This window comes from Callorhinus ursinus, unplaced genomic scaffold, assembly GCF_003265705.2.
Source record: "Callorhinus ursinus isolate GAN/ISIS: 27379988/994484 unplaced genomic scaffold, GSC_fseal_2.0 scaffold80, whole genome shotgun sequence".
Lineage (NCBI taxonomy): Eukaryota > Metazoa > Chordata > Mammalia > Carnivora > Otariidae > Callorhinus > Callorhinus ursinus.
The window spans coordinates 1,180,028-1,194,061 of record NW_027397142.1 but is presented as its reverse complement, the minus strand read 5'-3'; the positions used below and the strand labels follow the sequence as shown (position 1 = coordinate 1,194,061).

The 14,034-nt window shown below is 38.5% G+C and overlaps 1 protein-coding gene across 2 annotated transcripts in view; it reads left to right on the top strand.

Moving 5' to 3' along the window:
* KMT2C (lysine methyltransferase 2C) overlaps nt 1–14,034 on the top strand; it is a 276,338-nt gene that overhangs the window by 231,426 nt on the left and 30,878 nt on the right. For both annotated transcript variants that reach the window (XM_073887521.1, XM_073887522.1), the window contains 6 exons: nt 309–2,186; nt 2,635–2,927; nt 4,363–6,188; nt 7,299–7,410; nt 10,462–10,540; nt 12,454–12,517. In XM_073887521.1, the coding sequence (XP_073743622.1) occupies nt 309–2,186; nt 2,635–2,927; nt 4,363–6,188; nt 7,299–7,410; nt 10,462–10,540; nt 12,454–12,517 (4,252 nt within the window). The remainder of the gene's footprint in view (nt 1–308; nt 2,187–2,634; nt 2,928–4,362; nt 6,189–7,298; nt 7,411–10,461; nt 10,541–12,453; nt 12,518–14,034) is intronic.

Here is a 14,034-nt window from a genome sequence, read left to right as displayed (position 1 = left end):
TGTTTCAGAAGCTAGTTCTTACTAGAATATAAAAACGAGATTAAAAATAGACTTCCCTTTCTCAGTAAACTATACTTAAGTTGATTTGGGACGTTCACTGGAACAGCACAGACAAGGTACTGCTGGCACAAGTGAGGTGCATTGTGACGAACAATCATGTCTCCTCTCCAGGAGCTTATACTCTAATATGGGCACAATCTGATAACTGATGACATCAAACAAATTAATTTTCTGTCGCTTTTTTCCTCCCATGACCATCACATTCTTTTTCTCGACCATGTGATTGCTTTTTCTTCCCTGTTTCACAGCAAATGCGTCAGAAAAGTAAGCAGCAGGCCAAAATTGAAGCCACACAGAAACTTGAGCAGGTCAAGAATGAGCAACAACAGCAGCAGCAGTTCGGGGCCCAGCCTCTCCTGGCCCAGCCCGGCTCGGACACACCCAGTAGTGGGATGCAGAGCCCCCTGACTCCTCAGCCGGGCAATGGGAATGTGTCTCCTGCACAGTCCTTCCATAAAGACCTGTTTGCAAAGCAGCTACCCAGCACCCCCACCTCTGCGTCGTCAGATGACGTGTTCCTAAAACCACAGGCTCCCCCTCCTGCGGCAGCCCCGTCCCGCGTGCCTGTCCAGGAGGGCCTGCCACAGTCTCAGGCTTGTCAGCCAGCCTCCCCGCAGGTGTTCTCGCCGGGATCTTCTCACGCCCGACCTCCATCTCCAGTGGATCCTTACGCGAAAATGGTTGGTACCCCAAGACCACCTCCTGGGGGCCATAGTTTTTCCAGAAGAAATTCTGCTGCACTGGCGGACAGCTGTGCCCCGCCACCTTCAGTATCTAGGCCGGCTCAGATGAGTGAAACAACAGCTAATAGGCCGTCCCCAGTCAGAGATTTATGTTCTTCCTCCACAACAAATAGTGACCCCTATGCAAAGCCTCCAGACACACCTAGACCTGTGATGACAGATCAGTTTCCTAAACCCTTGGGCCTTCCCCGGTCTCCTGTAGTTTCCGAACAAACTGCAAAAGGTCCCCTAGCAGCTGGAACCAATGATCACTTTACTAAACCATCTCCTAGGACAGATGTGTTTCAAAGACAACGGATACCTGACCCATACACACGACCTTTGTTGACACCTGCCCCTCTAGATGGTGGTCCTGGACCTTTTAAGACTCCAATGCAGCCCCCTCCATCTTCCCAGGATCCCTATGGATCAGTGTCACAACCACCAAGGCGATTGTCTATTGATCCTTATGAAAGGCCTGCTTTGACACCAAGACCTGTAGATAACTTTTCTCATAACCAGTCAAGTGACCCATATAGCCAGCCTCCCCTAACCCCACATCCAGCAATGAATGAATCTTTTGCCCATCCTTCAAGGGCTTTTTCCCAGCCTGGAACCATATCAAGGCCAACATCTCAGGACCCATATTCCCAACCCCCAGGAACTCCACGACCTATTGTAGATTCTTATTCCCAACCCTCAGGCACATCTCGCTCCAATCCAGACCCTTACTCTCAACCTCCTGGAACTCCCCGGCCCACCACGATTGATCCTTATAGTCAGCAGCCACCAACCCCAAGGCCGTCTACACAGGCAGACTTGTTTGTTACCTCTGCCACTAATCAGAGGCATTCGGATCCATATGCCCATCCCCCTGGAACACCAAGACCTGGAATTTCTGTTCCTTACTCTCAGCCACCAGCAACACCAAGGCCAAGGATTTCGGAGGGTTTTACTAGGTCCTCAGTGACAAGACCAGTCCTCATGCCAAATCAGGATCCTTTCCTGCAAGCAGCACAAAGTCGAGGAGCAGCTTTATCTGGCCCATTGATAAGGCCACCTGACGCATGTTCCCAAACGCCTCGGCCACCTGGACCTGGTATTTCAGACACGTTTAGCCGAGTCTCCCCATCTGCTTCTCGTGATCCCTATGATCAGCCTCCAATGACTCCGAGATCTCAGTCTGACTCTTTTGGAACAAGTCAGGTTGCTCATGATATTGTTGATCAGTCAAGGCCTGGATCAGAAGGGAGCTTCAGTGCACCTTCAAATTCTCCAATGAGTTCTCAGAACCAACAGTTTTCCGGTGTCTCCCATCTTCCTGGACCTGTACCAACTTCAGGAGTCACTGATACACAGAATACCGTAAATATGTCACAAGCAGATACAGAGAAATTGAGACAGGTAAAAACACATCGTATCTTCATGGATGTTTTAAACGTATTATTTGAGAATGCTGTTCATTTCATCAAACAGTAATTTCTACAGAGATGTTAAAGTTTATCTTATTCTGTAGAATTTGTCATACTGCAAAGAAGAAAAACGAAATTGGTAAAATTAATACAATTGAATTTGATTTTATTCTGTGTCTCATTTTTGATCTTCATGAATTTGGGAATTCTTCAGTATGAAAACTTTCAATTTTATGATTCTTGTGTGGCAAGGAAAAGGACCCAAATTATTACTTTGTTTTTATAACCTGCTGAATAGTTAAGTGTAACTGGTGTTATCAAACTTGTAAACATTGAGATATTTTAAGCATTACCATAGTCACATGATCAAAGTATTCAGACTTAAAAAGCCATTAGCTCATTATCAGAAGTCCCCATGGTTTTCGTTTCTTTCCATCCAGCGGCAGAAGTTACGGGAAATCATTCTTCAGCAGCAGCAGCAGAAGAAGATGGCAGGTCGGCAGGAGAAGGGGTCGCAGGATCCAGCGGTGGTGCCTCACGGGGCCCCCCTGCAACACTGGCAACCCGAGGGCATTGGCCAGGCCTTTAGCAGGCCTCCACCCCCCTATCCCGGGAACATCAGATCGCCCGTTGTCCCTCCTCTAGGACCTAGATACACAGTTTTCCCGAAAGATCCACGTGGACCCTATCCTCCTGACGTTACTGGTATGGGGATGAGACCTCATGGATTTAGGTAATGCTTTTAATTTCACACCAGATTTAAACTGGTGGAAGGGAATAGAAAAATGAAGTTACTCTATCTATCTATTTATTTATTTATATTTATATTTATTTATTTATATATATATATATATATATATATATATAAAATTAATTAATTATGTTAGTCACCATACGGTACTTCATTAGTTTTTGATGTAGTGTTCCATGATTCGTTGTTTGTGTGTAACACCCAGTGCTCATCTTAAGACACTGTTAGTGCTTTTTACTTTTTGATTCCTTTGAGATATAATCAGTGTTATTTTCCACTTATGAGAGGTCATGGATTTTTCTTTTTTAACCTCTGAGAATTCTACAGACTCTTTGAAACCTTCCCTCTGTCATTCAGTATTGACTGTATTCGGTTTACATTGCAGCCACAGGGAAGTAGTTTATCAACCAGTCAGATCTCTGGCATGTAACTGCCACATTCTGTGAAAGCTTTCTGTGATGTGATGAGTGAATATTGTCCTCGCCCCAAATTTTCCATTTTAATTTACATAGTAAATGTGGAGATTTCCAGATTGTTGGGGTGTTTTGCTCTAGGAGCTTTTCTTGATGAGAGAGGGTTGTCAAGTTAGTGGTATTATTTGTTTATTTTTTTGTGTGAAATGGCTGGTACAAGGGTCAAAGCCAAACATGTTATAATAGAGAGTTCTTTAGGATGTGCTTTGGTTTTGTCATGTATGTTTTTTTAGTCTAATACCTATCTCTATGTTATAGTCTTAACTTGATTTTCCTTTTTTCTTCCTCAATTATAATTTATGCCTGTTCTGTTTTATATTTATTTATAAATTACCTTTAATTCTTTCTAGAATGAGGTACAGTATAAATAATAAAAATAGTCTTATAATTTATTCATCTAAGTTTTTACAAGAGATGCCTGGCATTCTTTATCTCTTACTGCTTCCTTTCCTCATTCCTTTTAAGCAAATAAATTAGTCTATCCAGTCATTATACCTGTGACTTTGTCTTCTCAAGGACAGAGACCTAGAAGTCTCTCTAGTATACTTCGGTAGACCACCTGCTTTCTTCAAGCATCCACCCCATATCAGCCTTCCCTTATAGCCTTCTTAAATAAAGAAAAAAGAGACTGTTACTCAACTCCAGTAGTATTATGCTTATTTCTAAACATTTGATTCCATCTGCTTATTGGCAGTTAGTTTATGTTGTCTTAGATTATATGCCTTTAGAGCTCAGATATGGTGAGCATTATAGGGTACTTAGTAAAAATTACTTGCATATAGATACTTTGTAAGTGCTTTCTAATGGTGATAATTTTGTTTTGCTAAGTTGTTGTATTTGGCAATGTTAATTTTGTATATGAGTTTAACCTCAGGCTCTTCCTTTTTCAACCTAACTCTAAAATCAACATGATTCTTAATATTAATGATCTGCTTTTTTTTTAGATTTGGATTTCCAGGGGGTAGTCATGGTACCCTGTCAAGTCAGGAACGCTTCCTTGTACCTCCTCAACAAATACAAGGATCTGGGGTTCCTCCGCAACTGAGAAGATCAATATCTGTAGATATGCCGAGGCCTTTAAATAACTCACAAATGAATAATCCAGTTGGCCTTCCTCAGCATTTTCCACCACAGAGTCTGACGGTTCAGCAGCATAACATACTGGGCCAAGCATTTATTGAATTGAGGCATCGGGCCCCTGATGGAAGGCCACGGCTGCCCTTCACTGCTTCTCCCGGCAGCGTTATAGAGGGACCTTCTCATCCGAGACATGGAAACTTCATTCCCCGGCCCGACTTTCCAGGCCCTAGACACACAGAGTCTTTGAGACGACCTTCTCAAGGTCTACCAACTCAGCTACCTTTGCATCCAAGTTTGGAACAAGTGCCACCATCTCAGCAAGACCAAGGTCATCCTGCTCATTCATCTTCTATGGTCATGAGGTCTCTAAGCCATCCCTTAGGAGGTGAATTTTCAGAGGCCTCTTTGTCAACATCTACACCAGCTGAAACAACATCTGATAATTTACAGATAACCACCCAATCTTCTGATGGTCTTGAAGAAAAACTTGATTCTGATGACCCATCTGTAAAGGAACTAGATGTTAAAGATCTTGAGGGGGTTGAAGTCAAAGACTTGGATGATGAAGATCTGGAAAATTTAAATCTAGATACAGAGGATGGCAAGGGAGATGAATTGGATACTTTAGGTAATTTGGAAACTAATGATCCCAACCTGGATGACCTCTTAAAGTCGGGAGAATTTGATCTCATTGCATATACAGATCCAGAACTTGACCTAGGAGATAAGAAAAGCATGTTTAATGAGGAACTAGACCTTAATGTTCCGATTGATGATAAGATAGATAATCAGTGTGTATCTATTGAACCCAAAAAAAAGGAGCGAGAGGACAAAACTGTAGTTCCTCCTGATAAACATTCTCCATGGAAAAAATCCGCGGGTACCAGCGAGATAAAAACAGAAGTACTGTCTCCAGATTCTAAAGGGGAAACCAAGTGCGGAAGTGAGAAAAGTGATGAGAGTAAGGATGACGTTGACACTCCCCGCTCACAGGCCTCTGCTCCCACAGACGTAACCGATGGAGAGAAGGCTTCCTTGCAGTCCTGCGGTACAGATTTACTGGAGACAAGAACTAATCGAGAAACTGCTGGTTCCAGCACCAGTGGTGTTCGTGGCTCTGCTCAGGTGCCCACTGAAGATGTAATAAACTCCTGTGGCATAACTGGAGCAACTCCAGTTCTCTCAAGTTTACTTGCTCATGAAAAATCCGATAATGCAGACATTAGGCCATTGGGATCTCCACCACCAGCATTGCCAGCCTCACCATCCAGTCACGTGTCGGGTTTGCCACCTCCTTTGATGACACCGCCTGGTCACGTTTTGGATAATACCGTGAATTCTAGTGTGGCAGTAGTCTCTAGAGTAAACCATACTTTTCCTCAGGGTGTGCAGGTAAATCCAGGATTCATCCAGGGGCAGTCAGCAGTTAATCACGGTTTTGGGACAGGAAAACCTACAAATCAAACTGTGCCTCTAACAAACCAGGCTGGTACCAGTGGCATTTCTGGACCCCAGCAGCTAATGATCCCTCAAACATTAGCCCAGCAGAATAGAGAGAGGCCCCTCCTTCTAGAGGAACAGCCTCTACTTCTACAGGATCTTCTGGATCAGGAGAGACAAGAACAGCAACAGCAGAGACAGATGCAAGCCATGATTCGTCAGCGGTCAGAGCCATTCTTCCCTAATATCGGTAGGAATTCCCTTGGATTTCAATAATTGCTGTGGGCTTTAGGGTGGCATGCAGTAAGCTTCCAGGATTTCGGTATTAAAATCACATGTGGACCAGAGCAATGAGGGTCATATTTTTGTTCCTCATTCAGCTTGAAAATGAAAGCAATTGAGAGTTTTAAAGTCCTCCCAGGGATCAAGAGATTCAAAGCTCTGAGTTTCAGACCTTCTCACTTCTATTACTTACGGTATTGTTTAACAGAAATCAGACTCGTCCCCTTTAGTTCCCTCTAACCATTATTACCACATATTTTCAGAGTCATTGAAAGATGAATTTAAAGAAGTCATGATAGAAACAAACATCTTGCTGTCTTTGGTGTACTTTAGACAAATGCTTGGCAAAATTTTTCATATAAAGCTCTTTAACTTGTATCCAGTACCTTATTAATTTGGAAAAAAAAAACATAAAATAGCAATGCAATTAAAATACCGGCGTGCCTCCAATAGTAAGAATTTGCAGTCAAAGCGCACGTGTCAAAGGAATGCTTTCTTCTAAACAGGAAAACTGACGTTCTGTCCTATAGGCATTACCAATTTTATCATGGGGGGCATTTCTTTTTCATCTGTATGCAAAGAGGTCTTTTTTTCAGTAGCCTATCCTTATTGCAAAGGTATACCCTCAAGAAATAGGTACATTTTTCCTTTAAAAAGTGATAACTAGGTTTAGTAGAATTCCTTAGTATTGGAGACAATGGCAATTGCTTGTTTATGATGTTGCATTACTGAAGAAGCCATTCTGATTAGCATTGGAAAATTTTGGGTGGAAAGGAATTGCATTGCTTTATATCATTGCTACTGTCTCCCTTAAATGTGGCAAGCTTCTTGCTCTGATTTTTGCACAACTGAGGTATGCAAGCGTTATGCAAGTATGGATTAGGGAGATGAGATTAGATTCAGGATGAGGTTTTTACTATCTCATAATTCTTTACCTAGTAGAGAAACCTATAATGGCGATTATTATAAGGAATAAGAGTCTATAAATTACATGACGTTTGTGATAGTTAAATTTCCTCTTAGTGTTACTTGAACCAAGTACTATGAAATAAGTAACTTTAAAATATTTTTTCTTTAGATTTTGATGCAATTACAGATCCTATAATGAAAGCCAAAATGGTGGCCCTTAAAGGCATAAATAAAGTAATGGCACAAAACAATATGGGCATGCCACCAATGGTTATGAACAGGTAGGTGAAGATATTTCTCATTTTTACTGCGCATCAAGAAGTACATGAATTATTACTAGTTTCTAGAAAAAACATATAGTAACTCAAAAATCTATGTTCTAGGAATGAACAGTAAGTACTTAAATTGGTTGTGATGTCAGCTGGATATGATCAAATGTAAAATGTTTTACAAATGTAAGGATTTAATTTCTATTAGTTTCAAGGTAAACGAAAGATTAGGGAATGGTTGGAAGGTTGACTTGATTAATCAGGAAATCAGGGTATTTAAGTGTGTTCTTTTAAGTAGTTTTAGAATAATCTAACTAAAGGCTGCTTGGGACAGAGATCTTTCATCCAAAATAGAGGAAGATGAGAAAATGAAACAGGAAAATAGAAATTTAACTGCTCTTTTGAGAAAAGAAGATAGCTTATTTAAGCCTGTGAATATTTTTTATTCCATCAAAGGAACAATGAGAAAAAAATGGGACATTTCAGTAAAGATCCCCAGTGGTTAAGGCAACTGTGAATTTATTTCTAAAATAAAATGTCCCCAAACTGAATTTGAATCAGGAAAGGAAAAGTCAAGAGGATGGTTGAAAGTTAGCAGTTGGAGAATTTGTAAGTCCTTTTACTGTTAGCAGAGAAGTGGAAATTATGCATTAAACAGGACTATAAGAGTTATTAGATTCTGGATTTCTGAAATTAGAGTATTTATGCCCCTGAAGGTATATTAGATAACTGCTGGGCAGTCTTTCTTAAGTTTTGATTATGGACTGCCATCAGAATTACGTGGTAGTTTTTTAAAAGTTCAGGTTCATTGACTCACCTGCAGGTCCTGAATCAGAGTATCTGGAAATGGTGCTGGTGTATCTGTGTTTTTGATGAGCACCATGAATTATTCTGATGTGTGTTGTGGTTGAGAATCTCTGTCAATAGAGTAGGCCTGGAGCCTCAGTTCAGCCTAATTACCTTGTTGAAGAACTTTTTTTCACAAAAAGGATTATGGGTGATTATGGAATTGAATATAAAATCTACATGAATTTAAGATAAACATGTTATTTCAGGTAAATTGGGAATCCTTAAAGGTATATTTCTTCGCAGTTGTTGAGATACTTTGGAAATGGTCAAGAAGCATTGTTGAGATCAAAGTAGAGATAGTAGTTTCTAATGATTTTCATTATTACGTGGCATCTATTTCCACAATTTCTCTGTCACAGGGGTTTTTAACTTTTTTGTCATGAACATTATTGACAATCCAGTGAAACCTTTGAATTACTTCTCAACATTTTATATGCAAAACCAAAAAATGTAGCATTACAGGGAAATCAATTATATTTGAAATACAGTTATTTAAATTTAAAATTACGATATATGTGCTTCTTAATGCATTAACAAATTTAGCAATAGATCTAATAACTATCATTATTTCATAGTATGTAATGATGAACCTAAATGACCAAATTAGGTATGTGCAGCAACTTTTGTTATGAATGTGAATTCTATTGGTGATAAAGTCATGGTACTGCTAATAATAGTGTAGTTTGCTGCTATAGTCAAAAATAGAAGGAAAAGCTAATTTCATTCGCATTTAGTATAAAGTAGGGACCTCAAGTTAAAAAAAAAAAGCCTTAGAATCAGACCCCTGATCTTTCAGCATTGGTACCTCTACCAGTGAGAGAGACACATTGGTACATTAGTTATGTCTTAGGATGTTGTGTGCTCTTCTGCTGAGTGCTTTGAAGAAGTGGTGATGGTTCCTCCTTCAAGCAGTGTGCTGGGTTGATGGAGGATGGTAGACTGTGGTATTTGGATCCAGAAATCATTCCAGATGAGGGTTGTAGTGGGGACAGGAGGTTGATAAATAAATTAAAAAAAAAAACTGAGTAAAAAAATTAAAAAGCGTCTGCTCTAAATTGTAATAGTACCTAAGTACTAATATATAATATTTGATACATAATTTGGAAATTATGCTTGTTGTATTAAAGCATTTGGTAACTCTGGAGGAAGTGTTTTCATTAAAACAGTAATGTTTCTATGAAATTTTTATAGCTCCAATTAGAATAAGTCACATTTTACCAAACATTTTTATTTATTTATTTAGAGAGAGGGCGTGCGCTCATGGCGGGGGGTGGCGTGGGGCAGAGGGAGAGGAAAGAGAGCATCATAAGCAGACTCCAAGCCCAGCACTGGGCTCCATCTCACGACCCTGAGATCATGACCTTAGCCAAAATCAAGAGTCAGACACTTAACCACCTGAGCCACTCAGGCGCCCCTGCCAGACATTTTTAACCATATAGACTTGGTCAGTGACAAATTTTTGATTTGCCTTAACATTAGATAAAAAATGTACAAAAATGTACGAAACTTTTAAATTGAGATACATCTTTTGTTTTAGAATACAAAATAAGCTACCAATTTTTTTTATTAAAGAATAATTGACTTAGAGTATTGTGTTAGTTTTAGGTACACAACCATACTGATTTGATATTTATCTACATTATGAAATGGTCACCACAATAAGTCTAGTTACCATCTGTCACCATACAAAGTTGTTAAAGTGTTATTGACTACATTCCCTCAGCTTATGTTCTCACCTCTCTGTTCCTTATTTTTATTTTATAACTGGAAGATTGTACCTCTTAATTGCCTTCACCAATTTGTCCATTCCCCCACTCTCCGCCAGTAATAATTGAAACAAGAAATAATTTTCTAAGAATGTATGTAGTAAATGAAGACTTGAGTTAATTTTATTTTAAGGCATAGTGAGACCTGTAATAGAGAGTGAAGCCCTGGGAGCAGCCTAGTTGGCTTCTTATCCCAGCTGCTTGGTTCTTGTGGTAGAAGTTAAGTAATGAGTCTTCCTCTCATCATAAATGAAATGGGAGTAGAAAGAGTCCACACCTCAGAGCTGCAGGGTGAGGATTAAACGTGGGCATACGCCACAAAATGGGGCTTTTGTACATGGTTTTGATGCCATTGCTCTTTCTCCCCTGAAGAGGAAATTGTTAAACACTTAAAATAATTGTTGTTCCAAATGCTCCTCATTTTGATACTTGGACTTCCTTTTCACAGGTTCCCCTTTATGGGCCAGTCGGTGACGGGAGCGCAGGCTGGTGAAGGGCAGAGTCTGCTCCCACAGGCCGTCGTGCAGGTACTGCTGCTTGTCGCTAGTCAGCTGAGAGGGGGCGTTGTCCTGTGTTTCTCACCAAACCCTACTCTTTAGAGGGAGGCCACTTGTAGAAAGCGGTAGAAGCCTGAAAACCCTGCCAAGTGCATTCTCAGCTCAGCAGAAATAAAGATGTTTTATTACTTTTTTTAAAGGAATGCCAAACTGAGGTTAAAAAATTGACAGTTTCTGAAAAGGACCTCTATATTTATGAGGTAGAAAGTCACTTGGAGGGAAACCAAATACTTAGCGTTTTGGGTTTTGCTTTTATTTACTTTCAACTCCACAAGAACATTTTCATGTCCTACATTTTGGAATTAATCCATAACGTGAAACTGCAAAATAATGACTATAATCATTCGACTTGGCTGTCGATAGTCATGTTCTGCTATTTATTCCTTGGAATAATTTAGCTTTTAAGATATTTTCCATTCATAATAATCAGCTTTAAGTGTAATATTTAAATGTCTAGTGTCAAGCAGTGTCCAGGAAAGTAGAACTGTTCATTTCATAAGGTTTTTTTTTTAAATTTTATTTTATTGTTATGTTAGTCACCATACATTACATCATTAGTTTTTGATGTAGTGTTCCATGATTCATTGTTTCTGCATAACACCCAGTGCTCCATGCAGAATGTGCCCTCTTTAATACCCATCCCAGGCTAACCCGTCCCCTCACCCCCCTCCCCTCTAGAACTCTCAGTTTGTTTCTCAGAGTCCATCGTCTCTCATGGTTCCTCTCCCCCTGCGATCCCCCCCCTTCATTTTTCCCTTCCTACTATCTTCTTCTTTTATTTTTTTTAACATGTATTATTTGTTTCAGAGGTACAGGTCTGTGATTCATCAGTCTTACACAATTCACAGTGCTCACCATAGCGCACATATAAGATGTTTTTTTTTTTTTTTTTAAGTTACCTGCCTAGAAAAAAAAAAGAGAAAGCTACTTACTATATGTCTTTGAAATTTTCTTTTTTGCCATGACAGTTGTGCCTTAGATTTACTATGCTGATAATTATATTCTTTTCATTATTAAAAGAACAGAGCACCATCTGATACAGTGGAAAAAGCATAGACTTCATAGTGGAGTTAAAAAAAAAAATCTCAGTTCCACTATGAATTTACTGTGCAACATTGGGCAAGGTCTTTAACCCCTGTTTTCTGATCTGTCAAATGTTACACCACTCACTTTGCAGTATTATAAGGATTACGTGAAGTATTCTGGCTGCTAGGAACATTGATAATTGTTACCTTGTGTGCAGCTCATGTCTAACAGAACTTGTAACAACTGAGTAAATGTTTTTTTCAAAGTTAATTTTATTTATCAGAGTGTTGCCAGGGAATTTTTAGATTAATAACTATTTAGTCTCCCTGGAAGAAACAAGATATTTAATTAGAAAATAAGACTAATATTTTTAGTAAGTGTATATTTATTATTTGTGCATGTTAGGGACAGTAGTTCTTGTTTGTAAATAACTGTGTTATAGAGTGGATTTTAGTAAATCTGGAACCCATATTTATGTCTTAATTGCAGAAAAAGCCAGGTAGACTTCATCAAAAAATGGGATTTTATGTGGATCTCTAGCTAAGTACTAATGATATTTGACCTGCCCTAATACTATATTTCTGATGAGTAATCCCTTACCTCAAACATAATTGTTTTTCAAGTAAAATCTAGAAAATAAAATAGTTCAGAGATAGTTTTAAATTTTCAGAAATTAGTTTGTCATCGTAAAATTCATCCTACTTTTTATAAAAATCAAACCTTTAAAAATGCCTTAGGAAATTAAGGGGTTTTTTCCTTCCATTTCTTTTTTTCTTTTTTTCTTTTTCTTTTTTTAAGTTTTCCCCCCTTTAACTGAAATGTGGAATAAACCTATTTGTAAATTTTACTTATTTTAGGATGGCAGTATAACACATCAGATTTCTAGGCCTAATCCTCCAAATTTTGGTCCAGGCTTTGTCAGTAAGTATAAATCTAATAAGTTATGTATTCTCTGGGGATTGCTTGTTTGCGCTATATTTGTGTTCTTCTAAACAAACAAACAAAAAAATTGGAGTTAGTGTAGATGTGTTATTTTAAGTCTAAGTGCCCTCATCTTTTATGGAACATCCCTGCCCTTTTAGAAATCTGTTCCTGAAGGCATGTATTTTCATTGCTCTTTTTCTCTGTGCATGAAGAATTCTAGTTAGAGATCAATATTTTAATACAGAAAAACCATCTTCCCCATTCTCTTCAATACTGTTGTTGCTGTTTTTATATATAGATTGGGCACTTTACAATCTGTAGAATTAAACCGCTTCTTGTTCTCATGACTGTCTGCCTAAGTGACAAGGACACTAAATGGGAACAACAAAGGGAATAGGCTTAGAAATAAGTTGGGTTAGCAGCATGGTGTGAAGGTCAAGGATACAGGATGCCACGGAATCCTTTCTAGTTATCTTCAGGGGTCCCAAGGTGGTTCAGGATAGTATTTAAAGTTCTCCCCAAACTGAACCTTTCTGAAATCTTCAGACTGTTTAGCTAACTTTTTTTTCACCATTATTTTTCATTTTGCTCACCTCTGCTCTCCTGGTTCCAGAAACCAGAAAGGCTTTCCTTGCGGTAGGTCTCATTCTACCAGAAGCAGAACTTCTGAAATCTTGTGAAAAAGCCTGTTCTTGAAAAATGCCCTTCAAATTTAGTAGACTAGATTTCAAGTTCATACATGTACTGGAACTTCTGGGTTTAGGAACAAACCCAAAGTCTGACCTTTTGAAATTAACCCCTGCATTTAATCATAATTATAATTTGAGTACATATTTGCATTAAAAACAAGTATACTGCTATAACCAACTGGCTTTTTCTGGCTTTATTGTGCCCATTGGCTTTGGTTGGATTCTTACTGTATGACAATATTCTGTTATCATTGATGTAATTTTTCAGCTAATGTCCTTCTTGGAATTGTATTTATTCATTTCTTTGTCTTATAGTGAGTCAAAAGGTATATTTTGAATTTTACTACCATAAGATGACTTTTTTTTTGTTTTTGGGATTTGGCATCAGTGACGTAAAGTGCCCTTAAAGAATAAAGAAGGAATATTGGTACAAAATGAAGAGATATAACTATTTGGGGAGATATTTATGACAGTCATAAAAGTAGGAAAGATTTTACCTGATTAATAATTATTCCATACCTTTGCTTATTTATAGAAATATAAATTACAAAATTCATAAAAGTTAGCAATGTTTTTAACTTACGGATTTCCTTTATAAAACATAGACTTCATGTTGGTCCCTTCTAAAAGAGTTTAGGTTCCCTTCCTCAAAGTTTAGGGTATTTTTTCGCTATTAAGAAATAAGAAAACCTATACTTAGGAAAATTAGCATGGGAAATGATACCTAATCCATGCTCTGGTAATAGTATATACCCAACTTTGTTTCTTAAAAACAAAACATTTCCAAAAAATGTCTTTAAAAAAACCAAAAATATTTACATTCTG